The 22,942-nt window shown below is 37.9% G+C and overlaps 3 protein-coding genes across 9 annotated transcripts in view; all 3 read left to right on the top strand.

The window, feature by feature from the left end:
- The first annotated feature begins 5,978 nt into the window (after positions 1-5,978).
- On the top strand, positions 5,979-9,256 carry pus1 (pseudouridine synthase 1). The gene is made up of 6 exons (XM_037753676.1): positions 5,979-6,340; positions 7,172-7,401; positions 7,485-7,622; positions 8,045-8,147; positions 8,234-8,940; positions 9,045-9,256. Exons 1-6 carry the CDS (start codon positions 6,277-6,279, stop codon positions 9,075-9,077), a joined length of 1,275 nt encoding a protein of 424 aa, XP_037609604.1. The 5' UTR covers positions 5,979-6,276; the 3' UTR covers positions 9,078-9,256.
- A 1,161-nt stretch (positions 9,257-10,417) lies between these two features.
- On the top strand, positions 10,418-17,788 carry noc4l (nucleolar complex associated 4 homolog). The gene is made up of 15 exons (XM_037753743.1): positions 10,418-10,772; positions 10,912-11,038; positions 12,425-12,531; positions 13,368-13,475; positions 13,677-13,826; positions 13,964-14,066; positions 14,203-14,237; positions 14,805-14,855; positions 14,988-15,099; positions 15,275-15,335; positions 15,632-15,742; positions 16,112-16,275; positions 16,456-16,538; positions 16,757-16,870; positions 17,432-17,788. The coding sequence occupies exons 1-15, from the start codon at positions 10,620-10,622 to the stop codon at positions 17,549-17,551; spliced, it is 1,599 nt and encodes a 532-aa protein (XP_037609671.1). The 5' UTR covers positions 10,418-10,619; the 3' UTR covers positions 17,552-17,788.
- Positions 17,789-19,288: 1,500 nt separating this feature from the next.
- si:ch73-287m6.1 (RIMS-binding protein 2) overlaps positions 19,289-22,942 on the top strand; it is an 85,740-nt gene continuing 82,086 nt past the window's right edge. For 2 of the 7 annotated variants that reach the window (XM_037752948.1, XM_037752952.1), the window contains exons 1-2: positions 19,289-19,669; positions 22,106-22,249. In XM_037752948.1, coding sequence (XP_037608876.1) covers positions 22,112-22,249 — 138 coding nt within the window. In that variant the 5' untranslated portion in view covers positions 19,289-19,669; positions 22,106-22,111. Of the gene's footprint in view, positions 19,670-20,485; positions 20,893-22,105; positions 22,250-22,942 lie in introns of those variants that run through there. The other 5 variants (XM_037752946.1, XM_037752950.1, XM_037752944.1 and 2 more) reach the window with 4 other exon arrangements.

Genomic DNA, 22,942 nt, shown 5'->3' with positions numbered 1-22,942 from the left:
AGTGTGTCCCGCATGTGGAATCAGCTCATTGGCTGGAGAAACCGGAAGTCCTACTCTCTCTCTCTCTCTCTCTCTCTCTCTCTTTCTCCCAGTGCTCCATGCTCTCCATGCTCCATGCCCCAGTCTATCAAACCACCACCACCAATATTAACCCATGACTACATTCAACTCCAGTTACAGTCCACACACCACATACAACCACATCATCCTTTTTTATCCATCACTCTCTTTTAAAACATCATCTTTTTATCCATCACCCTATTAAAAACCATCCTTTTAGCCATCATTCTCTTCTAAAACATCATCTTTTTATCCATCACCCTATTAAACACCATCCTTTTAGCCATCATCCTTTTACTTCTATCCATCTACCTATTTATATTTATTTTATCTTATTCTTTTTAATCTTGCCTTAATTTGATTTGCACCCTGACTGACATCCAGACACCACCCCCACCCCTCTCAAGCGCGCACACACAGTCACATGATATTGATCTTGCCCAGTTATGTTGGCTTTTTTAAAGTTTTCTTTCTTTCTTTCTTTATTATTTATTCATTTTTTTCTTTATTTACTTTGTTTCTTTCTTTAATTTATTTTTCTCTCCTTTTTGTTTTATCCATATTTCACTTTATTTTATTTTGTTATGAGGAAAAGGAAGAAAAGAAAAAAAAAAGAAAAGAAAAAAAAATCCTCAACTGGCCGGGCATTGGTTGGAGGAACCGGAAATCCTACTCTCTCTCTCTTCTGCTCCATACTCCATGCCCCTGCTCTCAATGCAATTCAATTCAATATGCTTCATTGGCATGGTGAACAATATTGCCAAAGCGTCATTTCCATAATAAATAAAAATGAAAAAAAAGAACAAAATAAAAACAAAAACATATATATACATATATACAATTTATTAAGCAAATTACAATATATACATATTTAAAAAGAACATGCATGTAAATGGAAGAAAACAATAAAAAAGTAATTAATGTTTGTTGTGTCAATAAATCAAACAAACAAATAAAAGAAAACAATTAATAACAATATATTGTAATTTCTTCATATGTGCTACATTGTAGCAGGAAATGTTGCTCTCTCTCTCTCTCCACGACTACGGTGCCTGAGTTGGGTGGCAGTCCACATTACATTTATGTTTTTTTTTATTTTTTTAAACTTTGATATTTATTTTGCATTTTCAGCTCTGGGTTGAACATCATGAGCATCCATACAGAATTCAACAAACAATACAACACTTGATTTTTGTGGAAATTAACAATGTAACAGACTCTAAAATTATGTTTCCCTCATCATCAAAGTAGTACTGCTCTGCTCTTATCAATGAATTTGTATATACCCTTACCAAAAATAAGTTTATTCAAGTGTGCTATTAGTATACTTCTTTTGAACTTAAATTAAGAGTGTACTTTCAGTTTACTTTTTATGTACTCATCAGAGCTATATATTAGCAAAAGTATATATAAGTATACTTGGCTCATACTGACAACTGTAGAGAAAAGTCTAAGTACATTTGGCTTATACTGACAAGTAGGCCATACAGAAAAGTCTACCTATACTTGGCTTATACTGACAAGTATACAGAAAAGTCTAAGTGCACTTGGCTTATACTGACAATACTGTATACAGAAAAGTCTACTTGACTTATACTGACAAGTATACAGAAAAGTCTAAGTGCACTTGGCTCATACTGACAAGTATAAAGAAAGTCTAAGTACATTTGGCTCATACTGACAACTATACAGAAAAGTATACTTGGCTCATACTGACAAGTATACAAAAAAGGCTAAGTATACTTGGCTTATAGGCCGACTTGTACTTAATCTTTTGATCGAGATATACTTAAGAAAAGTATAATTAAGTATTCTTACCTTATAGGCCTACAGGAAGGTATACTTGGCTTGTGCTTACTTTTTGATAGAGTAACCAAGTGTGTGAGCTGATATAAATAGACTACATTTGTGATCAGGTCATAGCTAAAGAATCTATCCAGTGAAAAGTGTACTTGAAAGAAATGCTTCCAGCACCAACCCTGATAATACTGTAGAGTTTTATTATCTCATATTTGTCAGTGTTATTGGAGTTGCCTGGGAAGAATCCCATTCTCCGTCAGACTGAAAGCACAGCAGTGTCAGTGACATAACACAGTCGACCATATCAATTGCTCTGTGGACTTTCATCATAGTGTGATAGCATCATAGTGTTAAAGTCATCTTAAAATTGTCTTTGAAATGATACCATAGGGTCAAATTGGGCAGTGACACGTCTAACCTTTTTGCACCTGGACATTACCATGGTTTCAAGAAAAAAAAGACTATAGATATACTGTACATTGAAAGCAGTCAGAAATATTTTATCTTAGTAGTGTAGAGGTTTTTCACTTGGCTATAATGCTGACCTCATAGGTAACACAAATAATTCTTAAAATCCCTAAAGACAATGATATAGCTCATGTGTGAGATGGTTTCTGTCTTTTGCAGCTTACAGTATCTGCTGTCTATCAGAGAGATAAGTTATTTTAAGACGCTGTGATTAATGTGTGCTGCCACAATCAGACTCCTGTTCAATGAGGAGGAAAGACTAAATCTGTGCAGCTATATAGTGACAATTGGGGACAGTTGAGATAGCCTGATTAAAAAAATAAAATAAAATAATTATTCATATGCAACTATGCAGTACTATCAGTTGTTATGCTTAATTAACAAGAAACATGCTGAATTTGAAAATGAAAGATACTGAAGACATTTAAAAATGGAGAACATTAGTGTTATTTTTTCCCAAACTTTTTAGTTTATTATTATTGTTATTATTATTTTCTCTCTGTTTTTCTCAAAGCTTTTCTTTTTTCTTTTTCTTTTTTGATTACTTTGTCATTAATTCTAAACTTTGATTCTAAACTTGTTAAGCTGCATATATGAAAATGGTATTGGAAAAAAAAAAATTGCAATAAAATATACAAATACAATCAAAAATGTTAGTCACAAAAATGCCTGTTTCATCTCTTAAGGCATTGATATATTTTCGGAAGCACACGATAAAAATGTTTAAATCTAAAACAATATCATATTTTATACACTATGATGTGAATAAAGAATTAACTGCAAAATGTATACTGAAGTTATAGCAAGTACTGTGGTTAACCATAGGCCTACAGACTTCAACCTAAATAGAGGCAAGGTCATGGTCACTTCTGTTGTCACTGCAGCAACCTTTCAAAATGAAACCATTGTGTATAATGACATAATTAATCAATTTTGAGAGCAAAGTGGCATTCCATCATTTCAAGATGAGTAGACACTTAACATCCCATTCACATTTCACGCAGCGCTGAACACAGTGTCTCAAATAGCAGGATGACAGTTATCACAAGGCAGACTCACAGTGCATCTCAAATTCCTAGTTGGTTGCATTAAATGCGATTAACTTTACAATAATAATAAAAAAAGTGTCGCTTTAAAGCCTGCATTCAGTTATATTATCCTGTATGCAGCATTGTTGCTTGAGTAAATCATGATGTTTAAGATGTAAATTGAATTATTATTTGCTAAGTTGCAAATAATGTCACTCTTTTTCACATTTTCACATTTGACAAATAATGATGCTTGTTTTGTTTTTCAGGTTATGTAACTCAGCCAGCAGGGCAACAACTTCAACAGCTGTGGATTTCTTTGCTGACAATGAGGATGGTTTTTGATTATTATTTTTTTGTTATTATGTGTGGGCAGTGCAGACTGCAGAGACGGTGAGTTACAGTCCAATCTGATCACAGGTTCTGCTGTGGCAGTATAGACTGTGGCCAGCTCACACTATGTAGGAGTACAGGTGAGCTCTGCAGCGGAAAAGGTTGAGGTCTGTTTGGACAGCTTGTTCAGTGGCTCACTGTGACACCAGTTCCCTCTCTTTCTTAAGAGGCTGGAGAATCTTTCTTCGCGGTCAGATGTCTTTCTATCAGATTTCAGGTGACATCTCAGGACACCGAAGTTAACAACAATGCCGGCTCTGTTTATGTTTGACTGTAGGGGATAGATGAACATTTCTGCTAGTTTGCAAAAGACATGATTCGCACAATGTTTTGTTTGGTGATCGATGAAATGTGGGGTTATTTAGCCTGCTAAAAAGAAAATAATTGTTTTTTATCTACCAAGTTAAGAGACTCTTTTTTCATTTAAACCTCACACTTGGGGGTTATTTTTGGATATGAATTTACCACTTGCCAACTGAAAAAATATTCTTGCTACACTCACAGCTGTGATTTCACAGCTTTTTAATTTAACACTCACCCATGCCCCTGTTTGCTACTGTAGAGAGGGCTCTAAAGCAATGATTATTTAGCTAAAAATACTCCTACTTGGAGCTGTTTCCTACCGCAAAACCTTATCAGCTGCATTACCAGTCTTGAAGAATCACTGTTTCACATTTAGAATCACAGTGTGCAGTAAGTAACTTCAGCATTTGTGAGAAAATTGCCGTTTGATATAGGATTGTGGCTATACCGGGGCAATTTTCCCATCGCATGCCTATGTTTGGCTTTGGGTTTTCAGCAAAGAACTACTTGATCACCTTATAAGGTGCTATGAAAAAGTGCAAGTGGGCAAAATAACTAAGGCCATCCCAAGATGATGATGAAGGTTAAAGGTTTAGCCTCTTGGCAACCAGTATCCCTCGTTGTTGTGGTGTCCTTGAGAAAGACACATGGTTACATGAGTCAAAGCACATTATGATGAGTGGCTACTGTAAACGAATATATAGTAAGACTTCTTTATATGGACTGAAATGTTGAAGGAAGGCTTATGCTGTGCATCATGTAAAAACCCATATTTATCATCATGAATGCTAAATTATATGAAGAGTTCAGGTGAAGTGAAATATGGTGATTTGAGCAAAGGTGAGGGGGAGTATTTGTACACCTCTAGACACAAGCAGCCAGTCTATATAATAATAATATTGAGTATTACAATACAACACAACACATTGTAGTCTACCCTATATGGAAATTATAAAGATTATTCATAATAAAGCTATAAAGGTGTTTAACAACATGTATAACAACATGATATTTACAATGGGAGCCAGACAAGATTGCAAAACATAACTTAAAATACAACTTGGTGCATTTACACGACATATTATTTTCCATTGCAGTTGGATGACTCCTCCATTTATGTGATTTTGCTGCACTCAAGTGGACAAAAATATTACTACATGTGGATTTAAGGTTAAATTCTCTGTAAACTGTATTTGGCTAAATGTGCTGTGCTTTGTTCTTTATGTTATGTCCTCTACTAAATGTAAACACATGAAACCATTATTATTACATGCCAAAATATTATATTAGCAGACCTGAAGTTCAATTATTAAATACATGCAAAAGTTGTCTTAGATTCACATTCCTTTTTTTTATTTATTGAAATTTACAATACATGCACAATACATGCACTTTGTTCTCCAAGATACAAAATAACTCCATCACACAATACCAATAACCAAGATGAAGCGCATGCCACAACACATCATGAATCCAAAAGCAATATTTTTATGAGAGGGGAAAGAAAATAAATAAATAATAAAAAAAATAAAATAAAATAAATAAATAAATAAATAAAATAAAATAAAAAATAGAAAAAATAAGTAATGAAATAAAATAAAATAAAAGCAAGAAGAAAAAAAACAAACAGACAAAATAGTAGTGGTAGTAGTAGTAGTAGTAATAATAATAATAATAATAATAATTAGTAAGTGAGTGGAAAAAGAGACCTTATAAAAGCTCAAATTAATAAGTTGAAAAGTTTGAATTTTTCATATATTTGGATGAAAATCATATGGTTTGAAATGAAATGAACATGGACAACACTGCAATTAAAGAGGATCATTACATTTGACATGACAGAGAGGCTTATAGAGGCTACATTTAATTACCTTGTTCCTTTTTTTGTTTCCTTTTTTCGTATGACGTATGCAACAGTGAGAACACGGCAAATCTCGCGATACTTACATCCGGGTTCAAAGTTGACGTTGGCCATGTGTGTATGTTGCCGCATCTACTCACTACAGGACTAGATGCAGCTAAAGTTTGCGCTTTATTCATAAATATTTATGTATATACGCATTCAAATTTGGTTTTAAAAGCTGACATAAGCTTTTAGGAGACTGTATATTTCGTCCACGGGAGTTAGTTGAATGTAAATAGTCTGCTCTGCTCTGCTTCGCGTTAGCTTCAGCTGATTATGGTCAGTGTTTCATCCTTTAGCTGCATGATGGCTTAGCGGGACATGTTTAAAACCCGACCACTGTTGAGTGCCTTAGTGAACCACAGACTGACGTTGGAGAGAAACGGTAAGCAAACCTAACAAAGTGTGAAATGTGACGGCTGAATGTATTAAACCTGCAAGCTGTGTGCTGTTTTTAAATACCCTTTATGTTAGCAAGACTTATCTAGCTACTTATGTTGTTTGTGTGCAGAATGTGAGGCAAGGCAGCTTTATCTGTAGAGCACATTTCAGCAACAGGGCAATTCAAAGTGCTTTACATAAACATTCAAGAGCATGGCAACAAAGTGCAAAAGAACATTAAGACATAATTAAAACAGTTATAAAAACATTAAAGATTAGAAAATAAAAACAAGCTAAAAATAAAAGCTAAAATAGAATAAAACACAAGAGTAAAAGCTCTAGTGCAGTATAAGATCATTATCTGGTTTAATAAAAGGCAGCAGCAAACAGAAAGGAACTCAGAGTTGGAGTTGGTTCTGCAGGTTTCTGGGAGCTTGGTCCAAATATTTGGTGCATAAAAACTGAACACTGCTTCTGCATGTTTAGTTCTGACTCTGGGGACACTAAGCAGACCTGATCCAGATGACCTGAGAGGTCTGGATGGTTCATAACATAGCAGAAGATCAGAAATGTATTTTGTCCCTAAACCATTTAGTGCTTTGTAAACCAGCAGGAGTATTTTGAAATCAATTCTCTGAGAGACAGGGAGCCAGTGTAAAGACCTCAGAACTGGACTGATATGATCCACATATCAGTGGATCATATCCAGAGTCATATTGACATTGAGTCACAGTCACATAGAAGCTTACAGGACATGACATGATGCACCACTGAATGTCTATGTAAAGAGGTGAGCATGATTATCACGGAATATTTCCTTTTTATCTCTTCACAGGTGGCCCTCTTAGTAAGTTATTTTGCATAATGAGTGAAGCATCCAGAGATGAGCCGACAGCCAAGCTGCTGAAAAGAGCCAACGAGGAGAATGAGGACTCTGCTGAGAAGGTGCAGGCTACAAAGAAATTAAAAGCGGAGGGGGAACAAACTGAAGATGAAAAGAAATATCCCAAAAAGAAAGTGGTCCTCCTCCTGGCATACTCTGGAAAGGGATACTATGGGATGCAGGTAGCTGATTTTCCTCTCTCAGTTCCAAACACTTTGTTTTTTCTTACGTCTTGCTAAATGTATTATAATTTCTGTGTTTTCAGAGAAATCCCGGAACCTCTCAGTTTAGGACCATCGAGGATGAGCTGGTCACTGCACTTATTAAATCAGGTTGCATTCCTGAAAACCACGGCGATGACATGAAGAAGATGTCTTTCCAAAGATGTGCCAGAACAGATAAGGTATATGGCTTTGTGTATCATAGATTGTATAAAAAAGATGGCGTCTCCACTTCCTCCCACTGTACAGAAGTGAAGCCGAAATAGCCTCGATACGGGAGCTGACATCTTGAGATTTTGACGTCATTTTTGGAACCAGATTCTGCGTATGAAAGTGTATTCTAGCTGTCATGTCGTCCATCTTTATATACAGTCTATGCTTTGTACAGATATCACAGCAGGAGTTGCTTTCATAGCACTAGGTCAACATGTCCACTGTATTGTGTAACTGTTGGGTATGTTGTCTGTTTTAATGTGTAACAAGTGTACTGAGTGGTGTTATCATATTTTAACAAGCCATGATATGAGTTTGCATTCATCATTATTATTATTGGCATGTCATCATGACAAACTGTGCCGGTGTTTGTCTATTTGAATTTGTTCAGGGCGTGTCTGCAGCTGGCCAAGCTGTGTCTCTAAAGATACGATTGATTGAAGACACCATTGAAAAGATCAATGAGCATCTGCCGCCACAGATCAGCGTGCTCGGTGAGACATTGGTCCTAATGATCCACATTTATTGATTGGAACTGAGGAGGAGGGGTTTTTAACATTTTTACTTTTGTTCCCAACAGGTCTTAAACGGGTGACCCAGGGTTTCAATTCCAAAAACAACTGTGATGCTCGTACATACGCCTACATGCTTCCAACAGTGGCCTTTTCCCCAAAAGACTATGATACTGGCAACATAGCAGCCTTTCGCCTCGAGCCAGAGACACTTCAGAGGGTGAACCGTCTGTTCGCTCTCTACAAAGGCACCCACAACTTCCACAACTTCACCTCCCAGAAGGCTCCGAGTGACCCCAGCGCCCGTCGCTACATCACAGAGATGTCCTGCGGAGAGCCTTTTATCAACAGCAATACTCAGTTCGCAGTGATCACTGTACGAGGCCAGAGCTTCATGCTGCACCAGATCCGGAAGATGATCGGCCTGGTGATTGCGGTGATAAAGGGCTACGCGAAGGAGGACGTGATGGAGCGGAGCTGGGGGCAAGATAAGGTGGACGTGCCCAAAGCTCCAGGGCTGGGGTTGGTCCTGGAAAAGGTTCACTTTGACCGGTACAACAAGCGATTCGGAGGAGACGGGCTGCACGAGCGTCTGGATTGGGAACACGAGGAGGAGGGGATAAAGGCCTTCAAGGAAGCTCACATCTACCCCACCATTGTTGAGACGGAGTGTCAGGAGGGCTCCATGGTCAGCTGGATGTCCACGCTTCCTATTCATGACTTTGAAGCTACAGCCACAGCTACCGACACACCCGACGATAAGGACCAGAAACAGGTATCTGGAAGCCATAATTGAGTAACGGTATTCATCTAAAACCATAATTAAAAATTAATTTTGTTTCATATTCTTATTCATTGTCACTCTCCTTTTCCCCCCAGGACAATGCAGACGTAGGAAACGACTCGGATTAGGTCGCCCTGCCTGCTGAAAGAAGAGACGCTTTCTCACCAAAACATTCTCTTTAGCTTTCTTTTTAGTATATCTTCCAAGATTTACTTTTTTTTTCAGTGGGATTCAATTCTGCTTCTCTTATACAAATGTTATTAAACAAACAACAAGATAATAAAACATTTCTCCGTTCTTTATTGTACCCTGATTGTTTCTTTATGTTAATTTCACCCTGTATCAAATGTCGATGCCCTCTGCCAACCTGTGACTCAGCCTCTTTGTCTTTTAAGCAGAACCTTAATGATAGGTTTCGACATACTTACTGGTTGCTGTAATCATTCTTCCTGTCTGTATTGGCTGTGAAGCGATTGCACCTCACCACAACTCCATTATAAGTTTGGGGACAAAATCCACTGCCCAGCTTCCATGCAAGAATGCATGTTAAAGGTCAGCTGCTAGCTAATATGACAGTTCCACACTCAGTTATCTAGTGATAAGTTATTTGTTAGCTGTATGCCAGGCTTGTTGAATGCCTTTTTTGTTTAAGATGTTAATGAAAGAGCATAATGTTCATGCCATGTGTCTTCAAATGTGTATTATATAGCCAGTTAATGCCCTTTTTTTTCTTCTTTTTTTAAATTATATTGGTAAGATCATTGACGAACCCCCTGACACAAACCTTAGATCATGCTGATTTTAAAAACTAAATAAATAAATAAAATGGAATGAGAAACTTAAAGTAAACCTTTTATTTTCCGTCCATTTTTATTGGCATGTATTGAACTAGGAAAGTCAATATCACTATTATAACAGGACACTATAGCTGTTCTATCAGAGCTGCAGTAGTGAAGATGGGCTTCACCCAGGACAGAATCAGAGCATTTTGGCAAATTTTTCTTGGGTGCTACCCACATAATCAGCTGTGCTGCTCATCCCACAAATGCATGATCCTTACAAGTTGGACATCATTGTGAAGGTAAATAAACAGGCTTTCCAACAATGTAAAATACAATGCCAAATAGCATTGTAACAACAGAGAAATAATCGACCAAACACAAGTTTCTGAACTTTTTTTACCCAGTTTATTTTATTATGTCATGCAGTTATTGATTACTTTAAAATCATGTTTTGATCGGAAAGTAATGTGTGGACAAAACCCAGCTGAGATGCACTCTGTATTTTTATTTTTTTTATTTATAAAATGTCTTTCATCTGTGCCCTAGTAGTGATTAGGAACTCTCAGGTGGTAAAAGCAAAAGCCGGAAGTTCACCCTCCAGCCACTAGGAGGCGACACAACAGGTGACTGTTTAGGACTAATGTGGCATTCACTGACCTTAGGATTTACATTGAAATAGCACTACAACTATGATTGCCGCACTTCCACGGCCGTGAAAGATAATACAAGTAAACAAGTATATGCATTATGTAAAGCGGGGATATTTAATATAATATTCTCAATTATTTTTTATATTATCCACAAACAAAAATGTCCAGTTTATATTTGTAATAACTTTGTTTCCGTATTTCCTCAAATGTCACTTGAACGTAGCATCCCTCAGTAGTCATGGCGCCGGCCAGAAAGCGCAACGTGAGTTCAGCAAAAACAACAGAGAAAAGCGTCAAAACAGCTAAAATTGACCTCAATACTAAAGTGGAGAGTATACTAGAGAGTAGGAAAAATGCCAACGACGTGTTTGACATCCTCGAGTTCCTTGAGGTAAATATACACAACTAATATACATTGTTTGAGCACTCACAACTGTACACATGCTGGTTAGCTGTAGCTCTATTGGGGATGTCACTTCTCTGGGTTACCAAAACAAACATGTGTTTGTATTTTCCATGTCTGTTTGCAGTCAGAGAAGGAGAAGGATGTTATCAATGGTGTCAATGCATGCAGCAAGTTGTTCTGCACCTTGTTGGAGAAGAAAGAGCTGTTTCTGGGGAAACTGCCCTCAGAGGAGGAGGAGGAAGCGTTGAGTGGTGAGTACAGATGATAATAATGCATTATAATGAACAATAGTTATGAGGGAGATGTTAGCGAGTGTCACACCGGTGTTGTATCCAATACTGTTTCCCCGTCGATATGTGTTTCCCCCCTTACCTAAACCACACTATTGCACGTGGGAACAGACTTCAACATAACATAGCCCATGAGCCACTTTGGAGGGACCAGGTCTTATAGTGATTTTTTTTTAAAGGTCTATGTCCCTAGTGTTGGAAAAGGCATGATAGCATTGCAGCAATGGTAGCTTTCTATGTGCTATCACTTCTTTTTTCATCCCTCCATCATTAAAATATTTCCATCTTTTTGCCATTTTACACATAGATCCAGTTTAAAAGAGGGTAACCGACACACAATATCATGAAGTCATATATCATTGTAAAGCTTAGACTATAATCTATCCATCAGTCACATTGTCATGACAATAGGGTCAAGAGAATTTGACCTTTGACCTCTAATACTGTAATGGGGCAAATTCTGAATGCCACTCCAAATGCCCTTATAACTAACTTCATGTTGATCTGATGTGCCCATGGGTAGTTCCAGCATAAAGAGCACAAAAAAGCTCTTGTTGTGCTCTTTTTGCTGGAACTATCCATTTGGAGTGGCATTAAGAATTGGCCCAATTGCAGTATTAGAGGTCAAAGGTCAAATTCTCTTGACCTCAGTGTCATAGACATAGACCTTTTTAAAAAAATCACTATAAGACCTGGTCCCTCCAAAGTGGCACGACGGCCACATTTGGGGGTCTGGCTCATGGACTAACACAGGTGTTACACCGAAATCTGTGACCGCAGAGAGCCAGCAACACATGAGGTCACCATTTCTGACCTCTGTCGTCAGGAAAGGTGACCCCATTGTGCCTGTGTCATAAATGCAAATATGTGACAGAAAACACACAAAACTAAATTCTTAAAAAACATAAATGTATTATAATATCTTTACTCTAAATATGTATTAATAAAACTCTAAAAGAAAAGCAAAAGATAGGTACAGTGGGGTCACATTTTCTGACGACAGTTGACAGAAATGGTGGCCTCATGTGTTGCTGGCATAGATCTAGTCATAGATCTCGGTGTTACAGATTTCGGTGTAACACCGGCACTGCTTTACCTACTGCTCATGAGACTAATGGGATATGAAATGAAACCATGTGGCCTGAAAATGACCTTGTCATATACTTTTACATTTAACAAATATCACACATTTCAGCCCTGATTATGTCAGCTTCTATAAAAGAGTCTGTTTCCACTCCTCTGGGTTCCACTTTGCTGTACATCAGATATGGTTACAAACTCTCACCAGGGTTGCAAATCATACCATCACCCCTGTTTGTCTGTCTGTCTGTATCTTTTCTGGTTCAGGAGGGTACAGTGCTGAAGAGAAGTACCGCATGTTCATGCGACACCGTTACAACAGCTGCGTGGAGATGCTGCTGGAACACCTCAGCCACGAACTTCACAGTGTCAAGGTGAGTTGACCGAAAGCTCGAATGGAAACGGTGCTCACACACACACATTTGACAAAGAATCTCTAAATGTAGAAATGTGTTTAAACAGGTACTGTAGGATGGAATCATCATGATTTCTGTTCATTTCTTTAGTCACACATTTACGTAAGACGGACTAACGCATAAGAGAAGGATCACATCAAAGTGAGTTTGCACGACTAAACGTGTAGTATTTATTTATTTTATTAATTTATTTGACATGAACAATACATGTAGGCATTGTTACACTTAATTAAAGTGCAACCAATGCAATGTTTATATGACTTCTAACCGTAGCTAATTTGCAGACCTTGTCCATGGTTAGGCTTTTAAGAAAAAATTAAAATACATAACACCACATCATACATAAAATCACATAATACAACAAGTAAGCTTTGTTCTTTCAGTCCACATGGTTCTTTTCCTATATGTCTCACTAAGACAGTATATGTGTGTATTGTGCATGGGGGTTTTCACTTTTGAAAATGAGGTACACTAATATCCTGGAGGCAATATCCTCTTTGATAATAACACCTTGTTCTCTTTGGTCCTGTTAGACTAACCTGTCTGTCTGCAAGCTGGTTTATTATTACTGCTGAAAGTCATGTAAATATAGTAGATGACAAAGGGAATCAAGTATTATGTGGTAGATTATTGCCTTGTATCTTGTGTATTGTCATGGCATACCAGCTCAGGTCTGCCAATGCCAATAATCATTTGTTGCATTTAATGAAAAAAATTTAATTATTAACCGTCATGCTGCACTTGAGGACTTGAGAAAGGGTATAATTTTTTTTTTATAATAACTCTGAATGCAGGAGAGTGCCCTGTGCTGCCTGATGAAGTTCGCTGCAGGAGAAGGACAGCATCCCCTCGAGGACCTGGACTGGAGCGAACACTACAGCTTCCCGAGAGAACTCATCCTGGTAAGATTTAGTGTCGCACAACCCGTCTATCATCAGTGGTTGGGAATATTAATGTCCTTTATCTGTTTCTGGTGTGTGACTTAAATAATCCCCCCCTTGTTATTTAGCCAAGACAAGAAATTACGCGGTTATCAAAGCTTTTTGTCATTCGTGGCGCAGACCGCCTTCTGATGTTTCTGTTATTATTTCATATTATTTCAGGCAGTGGTGGAGAGACTGCTGTCCAAAACTACAGACAACTCCCTACTGATCTCCAGATTCCAGGAGTTCCTCGAGATGGAGGATGTACGCTATTATGTCATGAGCTCCATCCGGGAGAGCGTTGGCAAAGTCATGGACAAAAGCAAAGGGGTAGGAGAACCGTTCAGTGTTTAGTTCAGCTGCTGTAGCTGTGCTTGTTTTATTGCTTTCATTGTTATGTTTAAAACAAAAAAATATATATATTACTTGGTAGGCTGAAAGCTGATGGCTTGTCTTGGTCTTCTTAGGCTTTGGTGCCCATATTTCAGAACAATGTGCTCATCCTCATGGCCAACATCAGCATACCAAGCAAGGAGTCCGAGCTCACCAACTTTATGGTCAAACAGGAAGGTGAGACCTGCTTTTTTTGTGATGATGTCATAGTGTGAGTTTCTTCTGCGTGGGGAGAAAAGGCTGTTTTTGTTAGTTTTGTACATGAGTGCAATTTTTTTTATACATCGTTAAACTGATGTATTTTTTTTTTCAGACAAGCATGAGGACTCGAAAGCTGCTAAACTGAATGTAAGTAAAATATATATATATTTTTTTATTGCAACACCAACAAATTACAGACAATACATCAGGTTGCTGATTCCATTTTTACCCACATCTGACCCACCCACCCCTCTCCCCTCCACCAACCAACAGTATAATGATATGTACACAGACAGAACATCCTTATTTAGACATTAAGATCTTTTAAGTTAGAAGTTTGTCCACATTAAAATTGTGTTTTTGCTCGTGCATCATTGACTCTTGCTGATGATAGTTCCAGGTAAGAAATGTCCAAAAAGGCTCCGAAGCCAGTGAATACTTTAAACATCAAGAGGTTTCTAACGCTTGGACCAAAATCTTCTTAGCTGCAGTCAGGTCTTGCCAGCGAGACTTTGCGCGTTTTGTCCTTAAGGGAAAAGGCGGAAATCATGATTTAGAAGATGTACATCAGGGTCCATTGATAATAGTACGCCTGTCAGTTCCACAAGGACACCAATAACCTTCCCCCCAAAAACCTCTGGACATTTCAATGCAACATGTATAAAAGAGCCTCATTTTCTGAATATGATTTTTAAATGTTCTACTTCATTACAGGAACACAAGCGTGTCTTTGAGAAGATGTGGCTGGGCTTTCTCAAGTATAAGGTATTATAAAAAATCTTGATTGCACTATCATGGCTAAATGTCTTCTTTTCTTTTTTTTATTATTATTTTTGAATCAAAATGTATTCCCTGCACACATCTATGACACCGTGCCATCTCATCTCTCTGTTGTAGTTGCCAAGCAACATGTATAAAAAGGTCTTGGTGATCCTCCATGACTCCATTTTGCCTCACATGAGTAAACCCACGCTGATGATTGACTTCTTGACCGCTGCCTATGAAGTCGGTAAGTTGTGCATGTCGCTTCAGTAGCGACAGTACTCCAACTTCACAACTTCACGTGACAATGAATGACTACTTCAAAATAACCATAGTGACATTTTTACACATGGTCTCTGGGATGTGTTAACTTCTATGCTGGTTGTCATGATATGGTCTTTTGTTATGTTTTTATTGAACAGGTGGGGCTATCAGCCTGCTGGCCCTCAATGGCCTTTTTGTCCTCATACATCAACACAACCTGTGAGTATTACATGAAAAATTCATTCATTTTGCCACTTTTAAAGCTGCAGTGGGTAGAAATGGAGCAAATATGATTTAAAAAAAAAGTTATTTTTATAAAACGGTCACCATATCCTGACAGTAGCGAATCAATATTCTGTTACTGTAATGCTTATTTAATAGTCACATAAATTACAGTAATATGTTGAAGAGAATTTGAGTCTCCATCCTGAATCTATAAAGCACAACAGTAGACTGAAGATGTTTTTTGAATTGCATAAATATCGTGCTATATGTTGTGTGTGTGTTTTTTGCAGAGATTACCCAGATTTCTACAAGAAGTTGTATAATCTGCTTGAGCCTTCTGTTTTCCACGTGAAGTACAGAGCACGCTTTTTCCACCTAGCTAACCTCTTCCTTAGCTCCAGGTAAGATCATTCATGCTTCACTCAAAGTTTTTTTTATTTACCCCTCATTTTATCCAGTTATAGCTGTCTGCATCTGTCCTATTGGAGCACAGTTGTAGTAAAATACTATTTATAGTTGACCTGCAGTGGCCGAGTTACAGATCGTCAGCAATTTGCCAGTATAACCACACCTTTTGATTGTTGGCCGCTGTTGAGCCCCACTGATCTACATGGAGTTTTCTGGGGAGAATGTGTTTATCTGATTCAAATATTGACTGTATATGGGATATTTAAATTGTTAAATTCCCCCTATTCAAGAAAACAACCATCACAATTCCAAAAGCATATATGCATTAGTTACATCTATGCTGTGTTTGTGCCTTCCTCCAGTCACTTGCCAGTGTACCTAGTGGCTGCGTTCGCCAAACGCCTGGCTCGTTTGGCTCTCACAGCGCCGCCCACGGCCCTCCTCCTAGTGCTGCCCTTCATCTACAACCTGATCCGTCGCCACCCATCCTGCAGAGTCCTCATTCACAAGCCGAGCACAGAAGACGGTGAGTGTCAGCCACTCTCCCGTTTATAGTCATCAGTTTCTAACCACTCAAAAATGAATGTTTTTAGATTCCCGGTGCAATTCTTTATATTTAAGACGGCTTGTAAGGATTTTATTGTGACGTACAATCATCCAAGGAAGCATTTTTAGGAAAGATGTTTGTTTCTGTTCATAACGACAGAGCCTTTGGAGGACCCGTATCTAATGGATGAAGAGGATCCTGCTCAGTGCCGTGCCTTAGAGAGCAGCTTGTGGGAGATTAAGGTGTGTTTACAGCATGGTTTTGGATTCACAAATGAATCATCCGTGACACAGACTTCGCATCGAGCTGTGCAAACGTTGTTGTTTGTTGTCATGTTGTCATGTTGATTGGAAAACGAGATGGAGGAATATCATATACATTTAGGAGTCTAACTAAGTGAAAGCATACTTAATGTCCAACTAAAGTTTACATTCTTTTCTTCTTCCTTTTTTTTTTGCAGACACTGCAGAAGCATTACCATCCAGATGTGGCCAAAGCTGCTGCGTTGCTCAACGCACCTCTGTCAGGACAGGAGGAGGACATCAGCGAAGTGCTGGAGATAACAACATTTGAGGTGATATGATACTCAAACTTAAGATAACAATTACACAACGTTGTCTATAAGGGCAGAGAAGCTAAATGGAAGCCAACTCGTGACACACATTTTACAAACACAGACAATAGACAAATATGATTTAAAAAAAATGCTCAAGGCTCCAGTGATCACTTAAACCACTAATATACAATGAATAAATAAATAAACAAGTATAGCATCTGTCTATAGCTATTTGTCTATAGCTGCTATAGCATCTGTACTGTGTTGCTACAACTTGTTCATCTGAGTGATGGCTGCTGGAACAAAGCTGTTTTTATACCGCTTTGTTCCACACCTTGGGACACTAAACCTCCGTCCAGAAGGAAGAAGCGGAGCTTCACCGTGCAAAGGATGGGAGTCATCATTTCAAAACGGAGCTGGTAATCGGCTGTAACTGTCTGGTGTACAGGGACCCTGGGTTAAGCTGTGACTCACCAATCAGCCTACTAGACGATCTGATTCAGACAATTTCTGTTCTTTAAAGATAAGTTTCCAAACCATAGTAGCATGAATAATGTGTCCCGTTTTCTTATCCCACAGCTGATGGAGAGAGACCTGAAGCAGTCTCAGACCAAGAGTGTCCCTCTGGAGTTTGAAACTGCCACCCAGTTACTAAAAGGAGGGGGAGATGTGTTAGGACAGCACTTCTGTCTGGATTAAAACCAAAAACAAGGAGCTGCATTCACACTGTGGTATACATTTCTGGGACCAGTTCATCTGTCAAGGTGAATGTTTCCTGTATAGCTGTTTGGCCTGAACAGGAAGTGTGGACAGACCTCTCTATTTTGAGACCAGCTACAGAAGCAACAAGAACAACAGAAATGCATTTGGATCTGGAGTCGTGTTGTCTTTTATATGTAACTGTTGTACATCAGTAAAAACCTTTTGCAAAGCTCATGGTGAAGACATCTTTGTTTTTATTAGGCACCTTTTTGGGACGGTTAAATGAAATCAGTTACAAATTAATTTATATAAAATTTAGCTGAAGGTTTTACTCCATTTTCATTTATGCACTAGTTTGAGTAATGTATGGCCAAAATGGTCATTGATGATCACACAGTTTTTCTGGTCAGTGGATGAAGGGGTGTTATATGATGCACAGATTATAAAGCCCCTTGATGCAAATTTGTGACTTGACTTGACATAGAGACTTACAAACTCTGTAGCTCTATGGTGCTTTGTACCCTACTTTAGATGATTTTATGGCACTTTTACTGTTGATTTCAGTCTCTTTACAGCAGCAGTTAGCCATTCAGCCAAAACGCTCTGCTAAACCCAGTATAGGCTACCTAAAGATCCACATTTTCTCAGCGGTTGAAGACACCAGTGATAAAACAAGGATCAATATTGGATTTCTACACATAAGGTGTACTCTCAGTCATGCATTGTATAGGTCCTTAAATGGTCCCACAACTGAGGAACATAACAAAATGTTCGTACTGTGTACTGAATCAAAGCTCAAAGTTTATTTAGTTTAAGTTACGACCATTCCTGTGTTATTTTAACCCAAACCATGATCTTTTCCTAAACCTAACTAAGTAGTTTGTTACGACGGCGTATTAGGGCCACATTGAGGAAAAAAAAATAATCTGAGATTTCGAGAATTAAGTCATAATATTACAAGAATAAAGTCATAGGTTTAAGAGAAAAAAAGTCGTAATATGAGAATAAAGTCATAATATTATAAAGTAGTAATTTCACATGTGATTGTAGAGGGGAAATAGAGCAGCGTGCTGCCTGTGTGAAAATGAGGAACGTTGAGCATCTTGTGAAGTTATAATGTAGTATAGGTTTCACAAATAATGAAATGGTTAATCTTTTGGCACACCAGCAGCACATGATTAAGTATCAGGACCTTGAAAAGATTGTGCAAGAAACTGCATTTATTACAAAGAAAGAAACACCTCCATTCCCTGGGGGAAAGTGCCTCTTTTGTGGAGGAGGAAATTACTTTTTTCTCTTAAAGTTATGACTTTATTCTCGTAATATTACGACTTTTTTTTCTTGAATTAGTTTGACTTTATTCTCATTAAATTACGACTTTTTCTCTTAAAGTTATGACTTTATTCTCGTAATATTACAACTTTTTTTTCTCATGATATTATGACTTTATTGTCGAAATCTCTGATTTGTTTTCCCCATCAATGTGGCCCTAATACTCCGTTGTAGATTGTTGCCTAAACACTTAAGTGGTTTTATTTTGAAAAGACTGGAGCGGAAATGAACAGGTGCATCACGTGTTGCTGGAAAAAGTACGAAAAATTGTTGAATGTGCTGAGCGTCACAAAAAAAAAATGGAAATTGGTGTCTATGTACACAGATAGATTAAATGTCGTGACTGTTTCACACACTGCAGTGAGCCTGTGTTTTTGTACCACAGGTGAGAGGTTATAGACTTAAATGCGCTCTTCCATCTTCCCAGCTCATGTTTCCTCCTCTCGTTAAAGAGTGCCATATGGTCACACAGCAGGCAGCCTCAGTGAGGCAAGAACGCCTTGAGAGAAAATCCTGAATCATAACTGACTTGTGTTTGAAATGAGCAAGTCATATCAGGGAAAAGCTGTCCAAAACACACACTGCTTCTGTAGCTAGTGAAGTGATACACAGCATCCATGCAGTTTTTCCCTTTTGAGTAGGTTTATGCATTTTTCTTTTCCTTTGAGGATTGCAAGGCAGACACATGACACCAGACTCCGGGAAGGTGAGAGAAGCCAGCAGCAGCAGCACAGAAGATCACTGTGAAGAGGATGAGAGAAGCAGACGAGCTCACTTGGATGGGTATGCCTGACAATCTTTCACTATTTTTACCCAAAATATTTGAGCCTACAGTATGCATGTGAAGGATTTTTGTGAACATTTCAGGTTCTTTCAGGTGCAGCATCACATCATTTTTTCTCCTTTTTAAGGATATGCATACTGCAAGTTTTAAAAAAGTTTTTCTCCAGTTGTTGAAACTCTTCCACTGCAGACAGTGCATGCATTAAAAGCTTTAGACACATACACAGCTTATGGGTGCATGGCTGCAAAACCATTTACAGCTGCTTTTATACAAAATATTTTGTAAGTGGAACTTTTTCTTTAGTTTAAAATAATGTAGCAGCCCCATAACTGAACTCCACTTGTTCCTGTGACATCTAAAATGATCTTTCTTTAAATTGGGTATGTGCGCAAGTGTAAACAATGCAACAATAAAACTTGCTCAGAATTAACCTGAGTTAACAACATGGTGTCACATAAGTTCTGTCTGGGCGATATGGCCAAAATCTTTTATGACAATAATATAGGTAATTTCATATCTTGATAACGATATATATCGCAATATAGCATGTTTTCTGGTAATTCGATAATCTATAATATGAAATAACCACATAGTAAAGCCTATTTTTGTATACTCCTGTGTGAATTTCCCAATTTCTAAAATCTATAAAATATTTCTGATTCTGATTCTGAATATAAAAACATGACAAATGAAATTATTTTCTCATTTTAAGAACTTTGAAATGAGAAAATAATGAACATAACTATTTTAAGTTAAATTATAGAGAAAAACATAAATAAATAAAGCCTATATATACAGAAAAATATATACAATAGATATTTTTATATCGTTTTGACTGTATGTATCGTCATATTGCCCAGCCCAATAGTAATGCACTATACTGTCTCCTTCAGAGGGAGTTGACATAACTTCAAAAACGCAGCAATATCAGGGAAATCAATCATATTAATGGGATGATAGAATAATTAATAGATAGATGGCAAATGAAAAACCCCATTCAGGCCGGGATAATGACGTTATACGCACAGCACCCTCCTCTTACCTTGATAAATCTGTAAGCGAGAGATGCTTACCCACTGCAGGTTCAGAGACGGCCTGGCAGGATGGGACATTTCTGCATAAATCTACAGGACTCGGAGTGTCGTGTGTTGTTGTTGTTGTTGTTGTTGTTTTGTCTGTCCTCCTCCTACAGTCCCCTGCAAGGAAATAGAAGCTGTCCAAGGTGAGTCAGCACGGAGAAGCTGTTTGAGCAGTTGGCAGAGAGACGGGGGGAAGAGGGAGCTGATTCATTTTGTTTTTTTTGTCTATTACCTCTGAGGAAAAAGCAAGTATGAAAACAAATCACTCCTATTTTTGTCCATTAGTTATGAACACTTTGACGAAGACAGTATCCAAAAAAAAAAGCACTTTTTGAGTATCCCTAATACAATTTGGAATGTGATCTTGTTCTGCAGTTTTTGTTTATTACAAAAGAAATTGTCTAAAAGACAGATGAGTGAAATCAGCATGTTTTGAGTATTTATTCTGATGCAGCAGTGGAGTCAGATTAAGTCAAATCTCCTGAGCTACGAGCAGCATTAACCTTCTTAACCTTTCATGTGTCGGTGTAGTAGTTTCTGTGAATACGGTATCCCTGTGTTTGTGTGTGTGTGTGTGTGCAAAGGTAAAACACAGGACAACATAGATGGGGATTTAGCACCGGCTGATAAAATCGGATGTTTTCTGCACCCTCCCCACCCTGTCATTGTGCTGCTGTGATACCGTAATCCTCTCTTATGTAACTGAGTGGCACTCTCTCTCTCTCTCTCTCTCTCTCTCTCTCTCTCTCTCTCTTACTTACTCACTGAACACACTCACACTCTTGCACATGGGCACACACATGTATATAAATCAATCCCACCAGTCAGCACCTAGTGATGCAGGGGGCAGTGATGATAACATTGGAAATAGATGCTGTTATAGAGATTGATGATATACTTTACAGTAACAAACAAGTTATGTGATTTTTTTAATGAAAGAAGATGAAGGAATGTACAGTAAGTGCCAGAAACTCTTTGCTGGATTCGTTAGTGCAATATGCCATGTATTCTTCTCTATGTGTTTATGTTTTCTAAGTTCACATTTTGTATTTGCTTCATTAAAATTAATTTGTTTTAGGTGAATTGTTCTGCTATTAGCAGAAAACTCTACTCAACTAACAAAACGTATGTGTAAATTTAGTGGAACTAAAGTATAAATCTTAACTAGAAACACTCAAATACAAAAGTTAAGTTCCTGTCAAAATGCCAAGGTACTTGATATGAATACTGAGTGTATGCATGTTTTTTCTGTGTGTACATCTGCTTACAGTGCATTTATTATGTACACACTCAGTTTGTTTTTGGTGTGAGGTTTGCAGCGTGTGTAATCTGTGGTTGTGTGTTTTTTTTTTGCAGGTGATAATGCGGGATCACACGTCCGGCGCTAACGTGGAGGAGCTGCTGAGGCGGTCTCAGATGGAGTTACAGTGGATGCAGAGACAGTTGGCCATGATCGCTGCCAGAAACCTGCACCATCACCACCTGCACACCAAGGGCAAGGTACACACACTGTAGGCCTGTGTTACTACTACTGTTACATGATAAAACTTCCTCCTCTAAAATATAAGCTACTCATTTGGTCTGTCCTTACTAGCCATGATAAAAAATGTATCCTGTTACTAACATAAAACAGACCTCCTCTGTTATTAGTCCACTTGAGAGGAGGACATCTGGAAATAAAGCACCGCATTTATGGACTGTCCTTCGAAAAAAGGGAACATCTGCTTAACCTAATCTGACAGATCTCCATTACACGTCATTATGACGTAACATTAGATGATGATGATCAACTTTCCTCCACTCGTGATGATAGAGTTGCTGTCCTGTACCTTTTTAATTTAACAACTCAAATTTTGAGCCCTGCATATGTAGTAAAAAAACAAAAAACTTAATTGCATGCATTAGTAGAAAGAATTTATATTATATTTATATTATATATAGGTATATTTGCTGTATTTTCCGATCTGTAGAGCACACAAGCAGAACAAGAAGTTAATTTAAGATTTTTCCAAACCACACTTGTGCACAAGTGCAACAAAATGATGATGTGATTCTCAGCATCTATTTTTGTTCTCCGGCACGATGTGAATGTTATTATTATGAATCTCACTCCAGATCATTTGTAAAGTTTCATGTTTCTGACCTCAAATCCATCGTTTCCAATAATCTTTTACCTCATCCGACCCTGACAAT

This window comes from Sebastes umbrosus, chromosome 19 (genome assembly GCF_015220745.1).
Source record: "Sebastes umbrosus isolate fSebUmb1 chromosome 19, fSebUmb1.pri, whole genome shotgun sequence".
In the NCBI taxonomy this organism is placed as follows: Eukaryota; Metazoa; Chordata; class Actinopteri; order Perciformes; family Sebastidae; genus Sebastes; species Sebastes umbrosus.
The sequence above is the reverse complement of the archived record's forward strand: the minus strand, read 5'-3'. Positions and strand labels throughout refer to the sequence as shown.